General features: G+C 59.8%; 1 protein-coding gene and 1 long non-coding RNA gene across 2 annotated transcripts; one reads left to right on the forward strand and one right to left on the reverse strand.

Annotated features, from left to right (window-relative positions):
- Nucleotides 1–2,515: 2,515 nt before the first annotated feature.
- LOC145512480 (immunoglobulin superfamily member 1-like) lies at nucleotides 2,516–19,166 on the reverse strand. Its single transcript, XM_081506168.1, has 20 exons — nucleotides 19,133–19,166; nucleotides 18,943–18,978; nucleotides 18,485–18,769; nucleotides 18,049–18,351; nucleotides 17,535–17,831; nucleotides 16,999–17,301; nucleotides 16,599–16,613; nucleotides 15,928–16,088; nucleotides 10,373–10,618; nucleotides 9,435–9,520; nucleotides 8,788–8,881; nucleotides 6,928–7,039; nucleotides 6,740–6,775; nucleotides 6,282–6,566; nucleotides 5,846–6,148; nucleotides 5,332–5,628; nucleotides 4,796–5,098; nucleotides 4,003–4,017; nucleotides 3,621–3,885; nucleotides 2,516–3,274 (listed from the first exon to the last, which is right to left on the reverse strand). The coding sequence occupies exons 1-19, from the start codon at nucleotides 19,164–19,166 to the stop codon at nucleotides 3,713–3,715; spliced, it is 3,384 nt and encodes a 1,127-aa protein (XP_081362294.1). The 3' UTR covers nucleotides 2,516–3,274; nucleotides 3,621–3,712.
- Nucleotides 8,388–14,747, forward strand: LOC145514500 (uncharacterized). The gene is made up of 4 exons (XR_014060183.1): nucleotides 8,388–8,486; nucleotides 8,732–9,466; nucleotides 9,587–10,061; nucleotides 14,458–14,747. It is a non-coding gene; the product is annotated as an uncharacterized LOC145514500 (long non-coding RNA).
- Nucleotides 19,167–19,179: the final 13 nt, after the last annotated feature.

Raw genomic sequence — 19,179 nt, forward strand, 5'->3', positions numbered from 1 at the left:
ATACACAGGGGAGAAAACGAGAAGGGTAAACAGGTGTCAGGCGCCGTTTTCGAATGAGAGAAACGCAGTGATGGAGGGCTGCACTCGGCTCCCAGCGGCTCAGGGGTAAAGAATCTGCCTGCCCACGCAGGAGATGTCGAGACTCGAGTTCGATCCCTGGGTTGGGAAGATCCCCTGGAGGAGGAAATGGCAACCCACCTCAGTATTCTTGCCTGGAAAATCTCATGGACAGAGTTCCCTGGCGGGCTACTGTCTGTGGAGTCACAAAGAGTTGGACACGACTGAGCGCGCGCGCGCGCGCACACACACACGAAGAGATCACAGACCCACACCACGCCGCCTCCCACGCAGCAGGCCCGGGCTCTCCCTCCCGGGGTTCTGATAGTTTCTGTGTGCATTCTTTGGGGCTTTGTACATGGAATAGCATGTCATCTGCAGCAGAGACAGTTTTGCCTCTTTCCTGCCACCAAGTTGAGTCCTTTTTGTTCTTGCCTGACTGCTGTGACTAGGACTCCAGCAGAATGGTGAACACAAATGGTGAGAGTGGGCGTCTGGTCCCAGAGTTTGTAGAAAGGCTTTCAGCTTTTTTCCTTTGAGTACTGTGTTGACTATGCTTGTCATAAAGAGCTTCTATTGCATTGAGACGTCTTCCCTCTGTCCTCACTTTGGGGAGAGTTTTTCTGATGAATGGATGTGGAATTGTATCAATGCTCTCCCTGAACCTATTAAGACAAGCATGTTGTCTTGGCTTGTCTCTTGCTGATGTGGTGATTCACACTGATTGGTTTCCATATGTCGAATTATCCTTGTGACCCTGGTATGAATCCAAGTTGATCGTGGTGTGTTGATTCCTTTTGTGTGTTGCTGAGTTCGGTTAGCATGTATTTTGTTGTGCATTTTGCGTGTAGATTCATACACAGCTTTGTTCTGTGACTTTTGTTTTTCGGTTGTGTCCTTGTCTGGTTTAGGTGGCGGGGTGGCGGTGGCTTCATAGAACGACTTTGGGAGTATTTCCTGCTCTTCAGGCTCCGGGAAGAGTTTGAAGAGGGTCAGTATAAGTTCCTCTTTGTCGGCTTGTTAGAACTCCTCCGTGAAGCCATCCAGTTCTGGCCTTTGCTTTGCAGGGGGATTTTATCAGTGTTGTTACACATTCTGTGTCACGTCCAGTGGCCGGTCTTTGCAGGCCGGCTGCGTCTTCTTCCCTCAGTTCTGGCAGGCTGTGCGTCTCTAGAGACCTGTGCATCTCTTCCACAGTGGTTCTTAGTACTCTCTTATAAACTTTTGTATTTCTGAGGTATCAACTTTTTAAAATTAATTATGGATTAGTTTTGGCTGTACTGGACTTCCCTGGTGGCTCAGATGGTAAAGAATCTGCCTGCAGTGCGGGAACCCTGGGTTCGATCCCTGGGTGGGGAAGACCCCCTGGAGGAGGGCGTGGCGACCTCTCCACTATTCTTGCCTGGAGAATCCCATGGACAGAGGAGCCTGGTGGGCTACTGACTATGGCGTCACAGAGTCGGACACACCTGAGCGACGAAGGTCACTGCTGGGTTTTCCTTGCTGCCCAGGGCCTTTGCTCCCTTTGTGCCGAGCTCAGCGAAGCTTTTCTCTTTGCTACGGTGCCTGGGCTCCTCGTTTTGATGGCTAGTCTTGTTGCAGGGCAGGGCTCCAGGCCCGCGGGCTCCCATTTGTGGCCCGTGTGGGATCTTCTCAGAGCAGGGCCGGAGGCCCCATCCCTGCATCGGTGGCTGGACTCGTCTCCACCAGGGAGACCTGGCAGCAGGTGTCTCCCTCCTGTTCCGCTCCTTATTTTGTTTATTTGCGTCCCATGTCGTTGCCTCTTGAACCTGATGTGATGGAGTTGACTCCCACACTTTAATTTCCCTTAGTCACCATTGTGCTTGAAAACCGACCTGTGTTACTCTAGCAGGCCACCTTTGTGAATTTTTTGCATAAAATTCTGTCACATATATATACAGCAAACCATTCATTTTGGTGACAGTGATTTCTGGAAATTTTTCTACTGTGAACAACCCACCTGTCCATATTCTGCTTGTACACTCGTGGCTGTGCACGCATTTTCCGCCAGGTTATATAACTGTGGGCTGGAGCTGTGTCTCTTCCTTTTAACTGAGAATTGCTCTCGACTCTCCAAATTGACTGGGGTGATAAGCACACCGGCCTGTGATGTGCTGGGATGCGTCAGGGTCAGCCTTGTCTCCTCCATCGTTTTCTCTTTCCCTCTCTTATAGATGGACTAGGAGGTGGGCATCTCATTTCGTGGAACCTGGGGCATAAAACTGAGACGGAAATGACCTATTGGTGATGTGTGATGCAAAGGACACATCTGTGCACGCGGGGCCATCAGTGGGGGCTGACTGGGCCAGACTCCCTCCTGTGCGAAAGTCAGCCTGCGGCTTCCTTCCCACCCGGCCTTCAGCGCGGTCACCCGGGCTCCTTGAGGCTGGCCACGGAGAGCGTTTGCACCAAAGGAGACACCCAGTTCACACACCCGGGCTTTTTAAGAATTTATTGACCGATGGTTTTGCCTGTGCCGCGTCTTTGTTGCTGTGGGGTGGGTCTGGTCGTGGTGAGCGGGGCTGCTCTCTCGCTGTGGTGTCTGGGCGTCTGTCCCCAGCAGTGGCCTCTCTGGCGGTGCGCGGGCTCTAGGACCCTCCGGCCTCAGTCGCTGCGGCTCACGGACTCAGTTGCTCCTTGGCGTTGGGATCCCCCAGCATCAGGCATTGAACCTGGGTCTCCTGCATTGGCTGGCAGATTCTTTACCACCAGGGAAACCCCATTTCAGGGCTCTTTACAAAATGATATATTCCTGAGCTTATTTACCAGCCCTGGATGTCACTTCAAACACCAGGCTGTCCCTTCACACTGACAGTGTTTCTGGAGAAACTACACCCCGTGTCATCTGATGAGGAGAGAAGGGCTTGAGGGGTCCAGGGAGGCGGGCTACAGGGAAGAGTTCTAGATCTGTCTGTTCCAAATGGGGCCCCACTTCCACCCATTTATGCGATTCCTTACATGACAGTCTATTTGATTTATATAAAAAAAATATTTATTTGAGTATTTGTTTTTGGCTGTGACGGGTCTTCACTGCTGCTGCCCACGGGCTTTTCTCTGGCTGTGAAGAGTGGCGGCTACTCTCCAGTTGCAGCCCAGGGTTTGCCCTGCTGCAGAGCGTGCGGGCTCACGGGCTCAGTCGTTGGGGCACACAGGCTTAGCTGGGGTCTTCCGGGATCAGGGATCGGACCCGAGGCTCCTGCATAGGCAGGCAGAGTTTTAACCTCTGGAGCCCCGGAGAAGTCCACATCACTCTGTTTCTGAGAAGGGGTGGAGGTCATCGCGCACACCAGAGACGGCGGGCAGTAACAGTGACGCCCACGTCCCTCATGGGGGTGGGCAGAGCCTTCGGGGGTGCAAGGGGAGGGCCCGCCCGCCCATGCCACGTGGGTGGCGCCTCGGACGGGGGTGGGAGGAGCCGGGAGTCGGGGAGCCCTCCCCGGGAGGGAGGGGACCCCGTGAGCAGTGGCCGATCCCCCTGTGACGCCCGGGCCTCCTCCCGCCCCGCGGCGCGTCTCTCCCCGGGGTCTCCGCAGACAGCGCACCCAGCACGCGCGGCAGAGGCTCTTCCCCAAGCTCCGGCCCGGAAGCTTGCGTCCCGGGCTGCGGCGCTCCGGGCGGTGCGGGGTCCCCGTGCTCAGCTCCGGGCCGCGTCTCGGGCTCCTCCGCGGTCGTGCCGAGCCTGGCAGAGCAGGATCCCGAGGAGCAGCAGGACCGAAGCCGCGAGGCCCATCCGGATGAGGTTCTGCACCGTGTAGTCTGGGGTGAGGGCGCACAGGTCAGCGCCGGCCCCGGCACCCGGGAGCGGGGTGTGCGCCCGGGGCACCCGCCTCCGTGAGAGGACGTGGCCCCGAGCCCAGCCCCCGACGGAGACGGTGTCCTTGTCCCCACTCGCGGGTCTGACCGCGGTGATGGGGAAGGGTGTCAGGGGGCCTGAGGGTCCTGAACGGAGGCTGTGGGTGGGCCGTGTCCTCCTCGGGGAGCCTCCCGGGGCATCTTATCTTACTGTCTCAGACGTTCCTGGTCAGGACCCTGAGCTGAGTGCGCTCAGACAGCACAGGGTGGGGGCCGGCCCTGAGCGGTGGTCTGCGGGGTCTCGGGGTGGCACCCAACCGTGGCTCCCACGGACCCATCACCGCCCCCCACAGGCGCTTGCTCAGCCCTCTTCGTCTGCGGGCTTGACTCTGCCCGGGGGAGGGAGCGATCCCTGGAGCCTCCGGGGGCATGATGAGGTGGGGGCGCGCCTGCTTCTCCCCAGACTGACACCCATCCAGCAGCCTCAGGCCCCTGCAGCCTGTGGCTCCCTCGCCATCTCTGCCCGATTCCCCGCTGGCCCTTGATGATCTGAGGGGTCTTGTCCTTCCAGAGAATCTCAAAGCGCCCTGGGGTGGGCTGTCTCTCCTGAGCACAGAGCCCGAGACTCCCCAGGTTCGGATCTGGGTCTGCGGCTGGGCCCATGGGCCCTGGGAATGAGCCCAGGAAGGGGTGCGCCGGGCTGACCCTGGGTCCCCACTGTACTCCCCTCTGCCCTGCACGGCCCTGTGTCCTTCCCGAGACCTTCCCACTGCCCACCTGCCCCTCCGGGGCCCCAGTGCGGGAGGAAGGGGTGGGGCGGGCTCCGAGGTTCCTACTTCAGGGGCCCCTCACTGCACCACCGCCCAGCTCTCCCAGGGCACAGAGCCCCAAGCTGCTGAGTCAGACGGACAGACTAGGCCCTCACCTGAGACCACGAGCTCCAGGGGCTCACTAGACTGTGAGAGCAGGTAGGGGTCTCCGCTGAGTGAGCGGTAGCACCTGTAGGTGCCCCCGTGGGCTGAGGTCACAGGACTCAAGGAGAACTCGGCCTGGTACCGCCCGTCTTGGTGCTTGGAGTGCAGACACAGGGGGCGATGGTTTGCCCCCTCCTTGGACAGAAGGAAAGTGTCCGTCCAGTCTCCTGACTGACACAGCAGGGTCACGTTCTCCCCCGGGGCCACCGAGGGGCCCGGCTGCACCGAGAGCGAGGGGCTGTCTCTGAGCCGCCCTGCAGAGGGGAAGAGGGTGAGGGCGCCCAGCCCTGGTTCTGGGCGAGACTCCGCGGGCCTTTCTGGACCCTCAGCGCTGCCTCTGTTTCTCCGAGTCTCTCTCCTCCCCCCACCCCTGTCTCCCTCTGTCTCCCTCCCTGGGGCCCTCCCCCTGCTCCCAGCATCACCCCTGGGGCTCCCCTGGCGGGGTCTGTGCAGAGTCTGGTCCCCGACGGACCCGCTGGCTCCTCACCTGCCACCAGGAGCTCCAGGGGCTCACTGGGGGCCGACCACTCGGAGGAGAGGCTGTGTCCACCGTAGCATCTGTACCGGCCCCCGTGGATGATGCCCACTGGGCCCAGTGGGAAGTCGGCCTGAGAGAGCCGCCCCTGCAGCCTCCGGCCAGGGCGCTGGGGGAGGTCCTGTCCCCCCTCCTTGGACAGAGCGAACCTGTCGTAGCCGACGTCAGAGCGACACTGGAGGGTCAGGTACTGTCCAGATGTGACGACGGGGCCCTGCGGGGTCAGCAGGGAGGGCTTCCCAGACAGCCCTGGGGAGAGACGCGGGCAGGGTTGTTGGAACCGCTTCCCTCGTGGACCCCCTTCTCCCGGCCCGGCCCCAGGCCTCACGGTCTCTCAGTCTGTGTGTCTGTCCTGGAGCCCCACACTCCTCTCCCCACCCTCTCACAGGGGCTCCCCTGGGAGCAGAGACCCCAGTACGTTCTCTTGTCTGCACAAATGTATGGGCTCAGGACGGGACTTCCTCACCTGAGACCAGGAGCTCCATGGGGTCGCTGGGGTCCGACCACACCCAGGGGGTTTCCCTGTAAAAGCTGTAGCATCTGAACGTCCACCCGTGTCCGGGGGTCACGGGGCCCACGGGGAACAAGGCTTGGGTCTGCCCTCTCGGGCTTCGCTGTCCATCCAGGGTCCAAGAGAACTTGTCTTCTCCTTCCTTGGTCAGAAGGAATCTGTTAAATCCCTGTCGGGAGCCACACTGGAGGGTCACGTTCCCTCCCGAGGTCACCACAGGGCTCGGCAGGGCTGAGAGGCCGGGTTTGCCGTAGGCTCCTAGGAGAGAGGGAGGCAGCTTGATCCCTGGGGCCCCCCCTCCCCTCCCCAGGGCTGGGCTGAGTGAGGGTCACCCCCTGAGAGCAGACTCCCTTCCCGAGGGCAGAGCCTGAGGCCCCCGAGTGTCCCTCACCTGTCACCACCAGCTCCAGGGGGTCGCTGGGCTCTGACCAGCCAGCGGGGGTGCTGTAGTAGCAGTGATAGCTCCCTGCGTGGCCCAGTACCACGTATGGGATGGAGAACTTGGCCTTGTCCCCTGACTCCAGGGGTTTCTGTCTGCCCCAGGGGACTGAGCTTCCCTCTTTATCCAGATGGAACGCCAGGGCCCCCAGTCTCCCCTGACACCAGATGGTCACGGGGCTCCCCGAGGAGACCACAGAGCCCGGATCAGCCCAGATGGTGGGTTTCGGGGGGGTCCCTGGAGGGAAATCAGAGGCGGGCTCACCAGGCGTCCCCCCCAGGCCCGGCTCCCATCCCAGACCTCCCAGAATCCCCTTCTGTGAGCCCCGAGCTGCCGTCCCCCTCCCCGCGGCCTGGGGGATACCCTTGTCCCCACGAGAGGAGGGAGCTGGGCCCTGGGGACAGACTCACCGGCCTGCACCCGGGTCCTCAGGCCCACACTCAGCCCTGGAAGAGAGAGCCCTGTGAGAGGTCTGCCCTCAGCTCTGAGCAGCGCCTCTCGTCCCCGGGAGCCTCCTGGGCCTGGGGCCCCCTGAGCGAGCAGGCTGGCTGAGGGGGTCCCTCGAGACCAGGGCTCCCCCTGCCCCTTCTCATCTCACCGAGGCAGAGCATGGCGGTCAGGGTGGGGGCCATGGCGTTTCCTCCCTGCGGTCCAGGCTGTGAGGATGGAGGAGACCTGGGTGCCCTCCGGACAGACAGACCACAGGGTGTGTCCAGTCAGAGGCTGGTGCTTCCTGTCACGCGGCTGTCACATCAGCGTCCCCGCAAGAAGGGGAACAGCCTCTTCTTGAAAGTCTGGCCGTCGTCCCCATGACAGTCCCAGTGTGTTCCTGAGACGCCCCTTCCAGCTGAGGGCATCCAGGACACGGCCTTCCCTCTGCGAGCCTCGCCTCGGGGTCTGCTTCCTCCTCTGCCCGTCCATCAGCCGGTTCCCGTGGGGTCCTCACCATGGACAGGGTCACCAGGCCCTGGAGATGCTTTGGGGAGGATGCTGGCTCCTGCTGCCCTGCAGGGCTCAGATTCCCAGAGACACATGTCAGCATCTCCCTGGGGCTCAGTGGAGTCCGCGTGACCAAGAGCCCAGAGGAGCCGCTCAGGGAATAAGGAAAGAAACTGACTCCTCCCCTGCCCTGGAGTGTGGGTTTCCCCCATCACAGCCCCCTTCAGGGGCGTCTCTCTTTATTGCATCACCGTCCAGCCTGCCTTCCTGGGAACAAGCCCGTGGCTGCTTCCTGCCTCCCCGAGTCCCCCGGGTCCTTGGGCACCGTGTCCTCCCGGTCTTGTCATCGACCTGAAAGCTTTAGGGGGTGCTGACTGGGGTCAGAGCTCTCACTCTGATGCAGAACAGATGTTCCTATAAACGTGTGCCCGCTGCTCATGCAGGTGGAGCGGCAGTGCCCTTTCTCTGCGCCCGAGTCTCCTCCTCTGCATGTTGTCCTGAAGCCCCCCCATCAGAGGGGCCGTGGTCACTGCTGCTGTAATCGTGGTTAATTTCCAGATGAGGTCATGGCAGGAGATGGTGGACGTGAAGGGCTGCCGGCTCAGACTGCACCGAAGGGAGTGAGTGTGGTGCCCACCCAGAGCCTCCTCTGTTCCTAACGCTGAGACGTGCTACGGAGAGTGTTTCTGAAACACGTAGCCACAGGCAAGTGCAGCAAAAAAGTTCCCCAGATGGAGAGGAAAGCACAGCAGTGCCCAGAGCAGTAGGCGGTGTGCCCCGGTGGCGGGGATCGTCTCGGGGTCGGAGGAAGGTTCCCTCCCACCCGTGTGGACACAGAGAGGGAACCATCATCACAGAAAAATATAGGGAGGCAAGCATGTGGATTATTTTGTAGAAGAACAGGCAGTTACTTAAAAGAGTTGAAAATTTTTAACATGAAAAATCGAGTAGATTTAACACATTAAAAAAAGCCAATCAGTCAAGAAGACAGCTAAGCAGCCACATATGAAGCTGGAGTATAGTATTTAGGAAATGTTCCAGAATGCAGCCTAGAGAGCAGAAATGGAAATTCAAGAGAGGCGGGACAGTCCTGAGGGCCAATGTGGTATCGTAAGTGTCAGAAGGGAAGAAGCTCATGACACAAAGCAACAGCTGAGGAAATAAATAATGGAACATCTTTTACGGATGAGAACTGACCTACGAAGTGCTAGGACACAGGTATGTAACTGGGACACCCGAGGGCTCCCCTGCTGAGCCAGTGACTGGGACTCAGCGCTCCTCACTGAGGGGCCCGGGTTCGATCGCCGGCCAGGGAGGCAGACACGGCGCACGTCAGCCCGAGCGCCCGCACGCTGCGATGGAGCGCCTGTGTGCCGCCGCTCAGTCAGCAACCGGTTAGTTAACTACGTAAACTGAGGAACTGGAGGTTAAATTAAGAAAGTATTTCGTACTGAATTTTACAGTTGAAAGTACTTCCTGTGGAAAACGCAGATTACAGTCAGGAGATTGACCAGCCCACTGGGCGCAGACTGCCTCCCGCCGAGAGGGGGCGCCAGAGGACCCTGGAGCAAGGCCGCCGGGAATGAACGAGGAGCAGCCCCGAGTCGGGGTACCTGCAGGGGCAGAAGGGAGACCTCATCCGGAGCACATCCCCGGCTTCCGGGAGGTTCGGAGCTCCCCGATTCTGAGTGCTTGCAGGGGCAGAAGGGAGACCTCATCCGGAGCACATCCCCGGCTGCCGGGAGGTTCGGAGCCCCCCGAGTGGGAGTGCTTGCGGGGGCAGAAGGGAGACCTCATCCAGATCGCATCCCCGGCTTCCGGGAGGTTCGGAGCCCCCCGAGTCGGAGTGCTTGCGGGGGCAGAAGGGAGCTTCATCCGGGAGGTTCGGAGACTCCCGAGCCGGAGTGCTTGCAGGGGCAGAAGGGAGACCTCATCCGGAGCACATCCCCGGCTTCCGGGAGGTTCGGAGCCCCCCGAGTCGGAGTGCTTGCAGGGGCAGAAGGGAGACCTCATCCAGATCGCATCCCCGTCTTCCGGGAGGTTCGGAGCCCCCCGAGTCGGAGTGCTTGCAGGGGCAGAAGGGAGACCTCATCCGGAGCACATCCCCGGCTTCCGGGAAGTTCGGAGCCCCCCGAGTCGGAGTGCTTGCAGGGGCAGAAGGGAGACCTCATCCGGAGCACATCCCCGGCTTCCGGGAGGTTCGGCACCGCCTCCCGCGCTGGGCCGGGCCTCAGCCTGACACCCGCCAGGTCCTGGGAGAGAAGGAGGGCGCTGGGGGCGTGGATCCCTTAACCTTGACGAGCGTTTTCCTCTCCTAGGACTTGAGTGACACGCTTGATGAAAAATCGGAAGTGTCCGCAAGTAACTCGGTAAAAAGAGGATGAAGTGAGAGAAGGCGTTTCCAGAGGGGCAGGTTCTTAGATATTGACGGTTTTCACACGGAAACAAGACAAAAGATGGCAGAGAGAAAGTGAGGTGCAACAGAGAGGAACGCATGGCTGAAAACGAGCTTTGGAAACACACAGACACACACTTGCACGCACGGACACCCCCACACGTGTGCACAGAGACGTGCGCATGCCCACACGCGTGTCTATGGGTACCCAGAGTTCAGGTGAAGTACAGTTAGAGCATTGTCTTTTCTAGAGGACGAGGAGAACGCCTACGTGTTCAGAAATAAAGATGTAAATACGTATTTTAAGCATGAGAACAACCGCCTAAAATCAGAAATGGAGTAACTCCCAACATGCCTGGTGTAATTAAATGAAAGAAAACCTTTTCCGCTTCACTGAGGTATAATTGACCAAAATTGTATCTGTTTCACATGTACAGCTTGAAGTTCTGATTTCTGTCTGGCTTACTTTACTCGGCATGATGTGCTCCAGCTTCATCCATGTTGTCTCAAAAGGAGGGAGTTCACTTTTTTTTAAGGCTGAATGACACTCCTTTGTGTGTGTGTGTGTGTGTCTGGCATTTTCTTTGTGCATTTACCTATTGACACACAGCCAGGTTGTGGCCACATCCGGCTACTGGGACCAACGCTGCCGTGAACACAGGAGTGCAGATGCGTCTGTGAGGCCCTGGCTTCCTCTTTGGATACATACCCAGGAGTGGAATTGCTGGATCAGGTGGTCGGTAGTTCTGGTTTTAGTTTCTGAGGACACCGCGTACTGTTTTCCACAGTGGCTGCACCGATTGCGTTCCCAGTGACCGTGCACCAGGCTCTCTCTTCCCTGCCTTTTGGCAGCACTCGTCTCTGTCTTTTCCGAGCAGTCAAGCGCCTGTAACACGCGCCGTGACAGCTCACTGGCTCTGATGTGCGCTCCTGAGGGCTGGGAGAGGTTGAGCACCTTCCCACATCCCGTTTGGTCATTTGGACGTCGTCTTTTGAGAGATGCCTGTTCAGGCCCTTTGCCCATTTAAAAACCGGGCTGTTGTTGCTTTGCGTTGAGTTGTGTGAGCTCCTTGTGTATTGCAGAAGTAGCTCCTTATCGGCTGTGTGGTTTGCACGCGTCATCTCCCGGTGCACACACGGCCTTTCCTGTTGACCGCGTCCTTTGCTGTGTAGGAGGCTTTACTCACCGGGCCCCCCCTGGTCTGTTTCTGTCTTTGCTGCCCGTGCTTGCGGAGTCGTATCCGCAGAAACCGTGTCCACGCCCGCGTCACGAAGCTCCCCCGGTGCTTTCTCCTTGTTCTCTCACGGTCTCAGGCCCTGAGTCGGTCCCCGCTGCGTTCTGAGATGATGTCACGTGTAGGGGGAGCTGAGGGTCCAGTCCCGTCCCCCTGCCTGCTCTCCTCTGGCTCTTCCAGCCCCGTTTATTGACGGGACTGTCCTTGCCCATTCTGTGCTCTGGGCGCCTTGTGGAAGGTCAGTTCGCTGAGCTTCTCCGGGACGATTGTTTTCCGTGATAAGGGAGCTCATAGCTCTCCCGTTTTCCTGCGCTCCTCTGCTGCCCTGGGCAGAGCCACGGTTCCCGGTCGTTGCAGTTTCCCGTGGCTCTGCTTTGCTGTCTGCGCTGGGAGAAGCAGCCGCCTCCTCTCAGATTTATGGTGGGATTTTGCCCCCAGCCCAGAGAGAGGTTCTGGAGCCTCGGAGACGAGTTCTGTGGACACGAGGCTCCACCGCCTTCCGGTCCGGGGAGACGCCTGTGTGCCCCGCCCTGTCGCGCTCCTCTCCTGAGGAGAAGCCTCAGGACCCCGTCCTCCTGTAATCCCCGAGGCCCAGCCGGCTGCACAGAGCCCCGGCCCTTCTCTTCCTGCTTTGCGGCCCCACGTGTGTCTGCGGCCTGGTGCTCTCGTGAGCTGAGCAACGGGGAGGTCCTGAGGCCGTGCCCCAGAGCCTGGGGACGTGGTGGGCTGCACTCACTGTCCTCCCGGGGAGCAGGGAGCCTGGGCCCACGTGGGGTCCTCCCATTGCTGAGCTGTGCCGGCTTCGGGGAGGGGAGACAGGGAAAGAGAATCTGCTTCGTTTATCCTTTCGAAGTGCTTCTTCTCAGTTTTCTGCTTATCCGAGGTGTTGCAGCTCAGTAGCTGGATTCTGCAGTTTGCATAAAAGTCATTTGGCCCAAATAACGCAGGTTTGTCAGTGTTTCTGTGCGAGATGAGGGCTGGTACTTCCCGATGTGCCATCCTGCATAAAGCGCTGATTAAAATTTCTGAAATGTGTCATAGTGAGGCCAGAAATGGAAAATAGAAATGATAGTTAACTAGTGCGCGTGCTACAGCTGCATCCGACTCTTTGCGACCCCATGGGCTGTAGCCCGCCAGGCTCCTCTGTCCATGGGATTCTCCAGGCAAGATCCTGGAGTGGGTTGCCATGCCCTCCTCCAGGGGATCTTCCGACCCAGGGATGGAACCCAAGTCTCTTAGTCTCCTGCACTGGGGGTGGATTCTTCACCGCTGGCGCCACCTGGCAAGTCCTGACAGTTCACATACACAGGGGAGAAAACGAGAAGGGTAAACAGGTGTCAGGCGCCGTTTTCGAATGAGAGAAACGCAGTGATGGAGGGCTGCACTCGGCTCCCAGCGGCTCAGGGGTAAAGAATCTGCCTGCCCACGCAGGAGATGTCGAGACTCGAGTTCGATCCCTGGGTTGGGAAGATCCCCTGGAGGAGGAAATGGCAACCCACCTCAGTATTCTTGCCTGGAAAATCTCATGGACAGAGTACCCTGGCGGGCTACTGTCTGTGGAGTCACAAAGAGTTGGACACGACTGAGCGCGCGCGCGTGCACACACACACACACACACGAAGAGATTACAGACCCACACCACGCCGCCTCCCATGCAGCAGGCCCGGGCTCTCACTCCCGGGGTTCTGATAGTTTCTGTGTGCATTCTTTAGGGCTTTGTACATGGAATAGCATGTCATCTGCAGCAGAGACAGTTTTGCCTCTTTCCTGCCACCAAGTTGAGTCCTTTTTGTTCTTGCCTGACTGCTGTGACTAGGACTCCAGCAGAATGGTGAACACAAATGGTGAGAGTGGGCGTCTGGTCCCAGAGTTTGTAGAAAGGCTTTCAGCTTTTTTCCTTTGAGTACTGTGTTGACTATGCTTGTCATAAAGAGCTTCTATTGCATTGAGACGTCTTCCCTCTGTCCTCACTTTGGGGAGAGTTTTTCTGATGAATGGATGTGGAATTGTATCAATGCTCTCCCTGAACCTATTAAGACAAGCATGTTGTCTTGTCTTGTCTCTTGCTGATGTGGTGATTCACACTGATTGATTTCCATATGTCGAATTATCCTTGTGACCCTGGTATGAATCCAAGTTGATCATGGTGTGTTGATTCCTTTTGTGTGTTGCTGAGTTCGGTTAGCATGTATTTTGTTGTGCATTTTGCGTGTAGATTCATACACAGCTTTGTTCTGTGACTTTTCTTTTTCGGTTGTGTCCTTGTCTGGTTTAGGTGGCGGGGTGGCGGTGGCTTCATAGAACGACTTTGGGAGTATTTCCTGCTCTTCAGGCTCCGGGAAGAGTTTGAAGAGGGTCAGTATAAGTTCCTCTTTGTCGGCTTGTTAGAACTCCTCCGTGAAGCCATCCAGTTCTGGCCTTTGGTTTGCAGGGGGATTTTATCAGTGTTGTTACACATTCTGTGTCACGTCCAGTGGCCGGTCTTTGCAGGCCGGCTGCGTCTTCTTCCCTCAGTTCTGGCAGGCTGTGTGTCTCTAGAGACCTGTGCATCTCTTCCACAGTGGTTCTTAGGACTCTCTTATAATCTTTTGTATTTCTGAGGTATCAACTTTTTAAAATTAATTATGAATTAGTTGTGGCTGTACTGGACTTCCCTGGTGGCTCAGATGGTAAAGAATCTGCCTGCAGTGCGGGAACCCTGGGTTCGATCCCTGGGTGGGGAAGACCCCCTGGAGGAGGGCATGGCGACCTCTCCACTATTCTTGCCTGGAGAATCCCATGGACAGAGGAGCCTGGTGGGCTACTGACTATGGCGTCACAGAGTCGGACACACCTGAGCGACGAAGGTCAGTGCTGGGTCTTCCTTGCTGCCCAGGGCCTTTGCTCCCGTTGTGCTGAGCTCAGCGAAGCTTTTCTCTTTGCTACGGTGCCTGGGCTCCTCGTTTTGATGGCTAGTCTTGTTGCAGGCAGGGCTCCAGGCCCGCGGGCTCCGCATTTGTGGCCCGTGTGGGATCTTCTCAGAGCAGGGCTGGAGGCCCCGTCCCTGCATCGGTGGCTGGACTCGTCTCCACCAGGGAGACCTGGCAGCAGGTGTCTCCCTCCTGTTCCGCTCCTTATTTTGTTTATTTGCGTCCCATGTCGTTGCCTCTTGAACCTGATGTGATGCAGTTGACTCCCACACTTTAATTTCCCTTACTCACCATTGTGCTTGAAAACCGATCTGTGTTACTCTAGCAGGCCACCTTTGTGAATTTTTTGCATAAAATTCTGTCAAATATATATACAGCAAACCATTCATTTTGGTGACAGTGATTTCTGGAAATTTTTCTACTGTGAACAACCCACCTGTCCATATTCTGCTTGTACACTCGTGGCTGTGCACGCATTTTCCGCTAGGTTATATAACTGTGGGCTGGAGCTGTGTCTCTTCCTTTTAACTGAGAATTGCTCTCGACTCTCCAAATTGACTGGGGTGATAAGTACACCTGCCTGTGATGTGCTGGGATTCATCAGGGTCAGCCTTGTCTCCTCCATCGTTTTCTCTTTCCCTCTCTTATAGATGAACTACGAGGTGGGCATCTCATTTCATGGAACCTGGGGCATAAAACTGAGACGGAAATGATCTATTGGTGATGTGTGATGCAAAGGACACATCTGTGCACGCGGGGCCATCAGTGGGGGCTGACTGGGCCAGACTCCCTCCTGTGCGAAAGTCAGCCTGTGGCTTCCTTCCCACCCGGCCTTCAGCGCGGTCACCTGGGCTCCTTGAGGCTGGCCACGGAGAGCGTTTGCACCAAAGGAGACACCCAGTTCACACACCCGGGCTTTTTAAGAATTTATTGACCGATGGTTTTGCCTGTGCCGCGTCTTTGTTGCTGTGGGGTGGGTCTGGTCGCGTGGTGAGCGGGGCTGCTCTCTCGCTGTGGTGTCTGGGCGTCTGTCCCCAGCAGTGGCCTCTCTGGCGGTGCGCGGGCTCTAGGACCCTCCGGCCTCAGTCGCTGCGGCACACGGACTCAGTTGCTCCTTGGCGTGTGGGATCCCCCAGCATCAGGCATTGAACCTGGGTCTCCTGCATTGGCTGGCAGATTCTTTACCACCAGGGAAACCCCATTTCAGGGCTCTTTACAAAATGATATATTCCTGAGCTTATTTACCAGCCCTGGATGTCACTTCAAACACCAGGGTGTCCCTTCACACTGACAGTGTTTCTGGAGAAACTACACCCCGTGTCATCTGATGAGGAGAGAAGGGCTTGAGGGGTCCAGGGAGGCGGGCTACAGGGAAGAGTTCTAGATCTGTCTGTTCCAAATGGGGCCCCACTTCCACCCATTTATGCGATTACTTACATGACAGTCTATTTGATTTATATAAAAAAAATATTTATTTGAGTATTTGTTTTTGGCTGTGATGGGTCTTCACTGCTGCTGCCCACGGGCTTTTCTCTGGCTGTGAAGAGTGGCGGCTACTCTCCAGTTGCAGCCCAGGGTTTGCCCTGCTGCAGAGCGCGCGGGCTCGCGGGCTCAGTCGTTGGGGCACACAGGCTTAGCTGGGGTCTTCCGGGACCAGGGATCGGACCGAGGCTCCTGCATAGGCAGGCAGAGTTTTAACCTCTGGAGCCCCGGAGAAGTCCACATCACTATGTTTCTGAGAAGGGGTGGAGGTCATCGCGCACACCAGAGACGGTGGGCAGTAACAGTGACGCCCACGTCCCTCATGGGGGTGGGCAGAGCCTGCGGGGGTGCAGGGGGAGGGCCCGCCCCTGCCACGTGGGAGGCGCCTCGGACGGGGGTGGGAGGAGCCGGGAGTCGGGGAGCCCTCCCCGGGAGGGAGGGGACCCCGTGAGCAGAGGCCGATCCCCCCGTGACGCCCGGGCCTCCTCCCGCCCCGCGGCGCGTCTCTCCCCGGGGTCTCCGCAGACAGCGCACCCAGCCCGCGCGGCAGAGGCTCTTCCCGAAGCTCCGGCCCGGAAGCTCGCGTCCCGGGCTGCGGCGCTCCGGGCGGTGCGGGGTCCCCGTGCTCAGCTCCGGGCCGCGTCTCGGGCTCCTCCGCGGTCGTGCCGAGCCTGGCAGAGCAGGATCCCGAGGAGCAGCAGGACCGAGGCCGCGAGGCCCATCCGGATGAGGTTCTGCACCGTGTAGTCTGGGGTGAGGGCGCACAGGTCAGCGCCGGCCCCGGCACCCGGGAGCGGGGTGTGCGCCCGGGGCACCCGCCTCCGTGAGAGGACGTGGCCCCGAGCCCAGCCCCCGACGGAGACGGTGTCCTTGTCCCCACTCGCGGGTCTGACCGCGGTGATGGGGGAGGGTGTCAAGGGGCCTGAGGGTCCTGAAGGGAGGCTGTGGGTGGGCCGTGTCCTCCTCGGGGAGCCTCTCGGGGCGTCTTATCTTACTGTCTCAGACGTTCCTGGTCAGGACCCTGAGCTGATGGCGCTCAGACAGCACAGGGTGGGGGCCGGCCCTGAGCGGTGGTCTGCGGGGTCTCGGGGTGGCACCCAACCGTGGCTCCCATGGACCCATCACCGCCCCCCACAGGCGCTTGCTCAGCCCTCTGCGTCTGCGGGCTTGACTCTGCCCGGGGGAGGGAGCGATCCCTGGAGCCTCCGGGGGCATGATGAGGTGGGGGCGCGCCTGCTTCTCCCCACACTGACCCCCATCCAGCAACCTCAGGCCTCTGCAGCCTGTGGCTCCCTCGCCATCTCTGCCCGATTCCCCGCTGGCCCTTGATGATCTGAGGGGTCTTGTCCTTCCAGAGAATCTCAAAGCGCCCTGGGGTGGGCTGTCTCTCCTGAGCACAGAGCCCGAGACTCCCCAGGTTCGGATCTGGGTCTGTGGCTGGGCCCATGGGCCCTGGGAATGAGCCCAGGAAGGGGTGCGCCGGGCTGACCCAGGGTCCCCACTGCACTCCCCTCTGCCCTGCACGGCCCTGTGTCCTTCCTGAGACCCTCCCACTGCCCACCTGCCCCTCTGGGGCCCCAATGCAGGAGGAAGGGGTGGGGCGGGCTCCGCGGTTCCTACTTCAGGGGCCCCTCACTGCACCACCGCCCAGCGCTCCCAGGGCACAGAGCCCCAAGCTGCTGAGTCAGACGGACAGACTAGGCCCTCACCTGAGACCACGAGCGCCAGGGGCTCGCTGGACTGTGAGAGCAGGTAGGGGTCTCCGCTGAGTGAGCGGTAGCACCTGTAGGTGCCCCCGTGGGCTGAGGTCACAGGACTCAAGGAGAACTCGGCCTGGTACTGCCCTTCTTGGTGCTTGGAGTGCAGACGCAGGGGGCGATGGTTTGCCCCCTCCTTGGACAGAAGGAAAGTGTCCGTCCAGTCTCCTGACTGACACAGCAGGGTCACGTTCTCCCCCGGGGCCACCGAGGGGCCCGGCTGCACCGAGAGCGAGGGGCTGTCTCTGAGCCGCCCTGCAGAGGGGAAGAGGGTGAGGGCGCCGAGCCCTGGTTCTGGGCGAGACTCCGCGGGCCTCTCTGGACCCTCAGCGCTGCCTCTGTTTCTCCGAGTCTCTCCCCTCCCCCCACCCCTGTCTCCCTCTGTCTCCCTCCCTGGGGCCCTCCCCCTGCTCCCAGCATCACCCCTGGGGCTCCCCCGGCGGGGCCTGTGCAGAGTCTGGTCCCCGACGGACCCGCTGGCTCCTCACCTGCCACCAGGAGCTCCAGGGGCTCACTGGGGGCCGACCACTCGGAGGAGAGGCTGCGTCCACCGTAGCATCTGTACCGGCCCCCGTGGACGCTGCCCACCGGGCCCATGGGGAAGTCGGCCTGAGAGAGCCGCCCCTGCAGCCTCCAGCCAGGGCGCTGGGGGAGGTCCTGTCCCCCCTCCTTGGACAGAGTGAACCTGTCGTAGCCGACGTCAGAGCGACACTGGAGGGTCAGGTTCTGTCCAGAGGAGACGATGGGGCCCTGCGGGCTCAGGAGGGAGGGCTTCCCAGACAGCCCTGGGGAGAGACACGTGCTGGGTTGTTGGAACCGCTTCCCTCGTGGACCGCCTTCTCCCGGCCCGGCCCCAGGCCTCACGGTCTCTCAGTCTGCGTGTCTGTCCTGGAGCCCCACACTCCTCTCCCCACCCTCTCACAGGGGCTCCCCTGGGAGCAGAGACCCCAGTAAGTTGTCTCGTCTGCACAAATGTATGGGCTCAGGGCGGGATGTCCTCACCTGAGATCAGGAGCTCCAGGTGGTCGCTGGGGGCCGACCACACCCGGGGGGTGTCCCTGTTAAATCCGTAGCATCTGAACGTCCACCCGTGTCCGGGGGTCATGGGTCCCACAGGGAACAAGGCCTGGGTCTGCCCGCTGGGGCTTCGCTGTCCATCCAGAGTCCAAGAGGCCTTGTCTTCTCCTTCCTTGGTCAGAAGGAATCTGTTAAATCCCTGTCGGGAGCCACACTGGAGGGTCACGTTCCCTCCCGAGGTCACCACAGGGCTCGGCAGGGCTGAGAGGCCGGGTTTGCTGTAGGCTCCTAGGAGAGAGGGAGGCAGCTTGTTCCCTGGGGCCCCCCCTCCCCTCCCCAGGGCTGGGCTGGGATAGGGTCACCCCCTGAGAGCAGACCCCCTTCCCGAGGGCAGTTCCTGAGGCACCCGAGTGTCCCTCACCTGTCACCACCAGCTCCAGGGGGTCACTACGCTCTGACCAGCCAGCGGGGGTTCTGTAGTAGCATTGATAGCTCCCTGCGTGGCCCAGTCCCATGAATCGGATGGAGAACTTGGCCTTGTCCCCTGACTCCAGGGGTTTCTGTCTGTCCCAGGGGACTGAGCTTCCCTCTTTATCCAGATGGAACTCCAGGGCTCCCAGGCTCCCCTGACACCAGATGGACACGGGGCTCCCCGAGGGGACCACAGAGCCTGGATCAGCCCAGATGGTGGGTTTGGGGGGGGTCCCTGGAAGAATATCAGAGGCGGGCTCACCAGGCGGCCCCCCAGGCCCCAGATCTCAGCCCAGACCTCCCAGACTCCCCCTCCGTGAGCCCCGAGCTGCCGTCCCCCTCCCCGCGGCCTGGGGGAGACCCTTTTCCCCACGAGAGGAGGGAGCTGGGCCCTGGGGACAGACTCACCGCCCTGCACCCGGGTCCTCAGGCCCACACTCAGCCCTGGAAGAGAGAGCCCTGTTCGAAGTCTGCCTTCAGCTCTGAGCAGCGCCTCTCGTCCCCGGGAGCCTCCTGGGCCTGGGGCCCCCTGAGCGAGCAGGCTGGCTGTGGGGGGGTCCCTCCAGACCAGGGCTCCCCCTGCCCCTCCTCATCTCACCGAGGCAGAGCAGGGCGGTCAGGTTTGGGGCCATGGCGTCTCCTCCC

The sequence above is a fragment of the Giraffa tippelskirchi genome, chromosome 7 (genome assembly GCF_054371585.1).
Source record: "Giraffa tippelskirchi isolate mGirTip1 chromosome 7, T2T-mGirTip1v1.2.pri, whole genome shotgun sequence".
Taxonomy (NCBI): domain Eukaryota; kingdom Metazoa; phylum Chordata; class Mammalia; order Artiodactyla; family Giraffidae; genus Giraffa; species Giraffa tippelskirchi.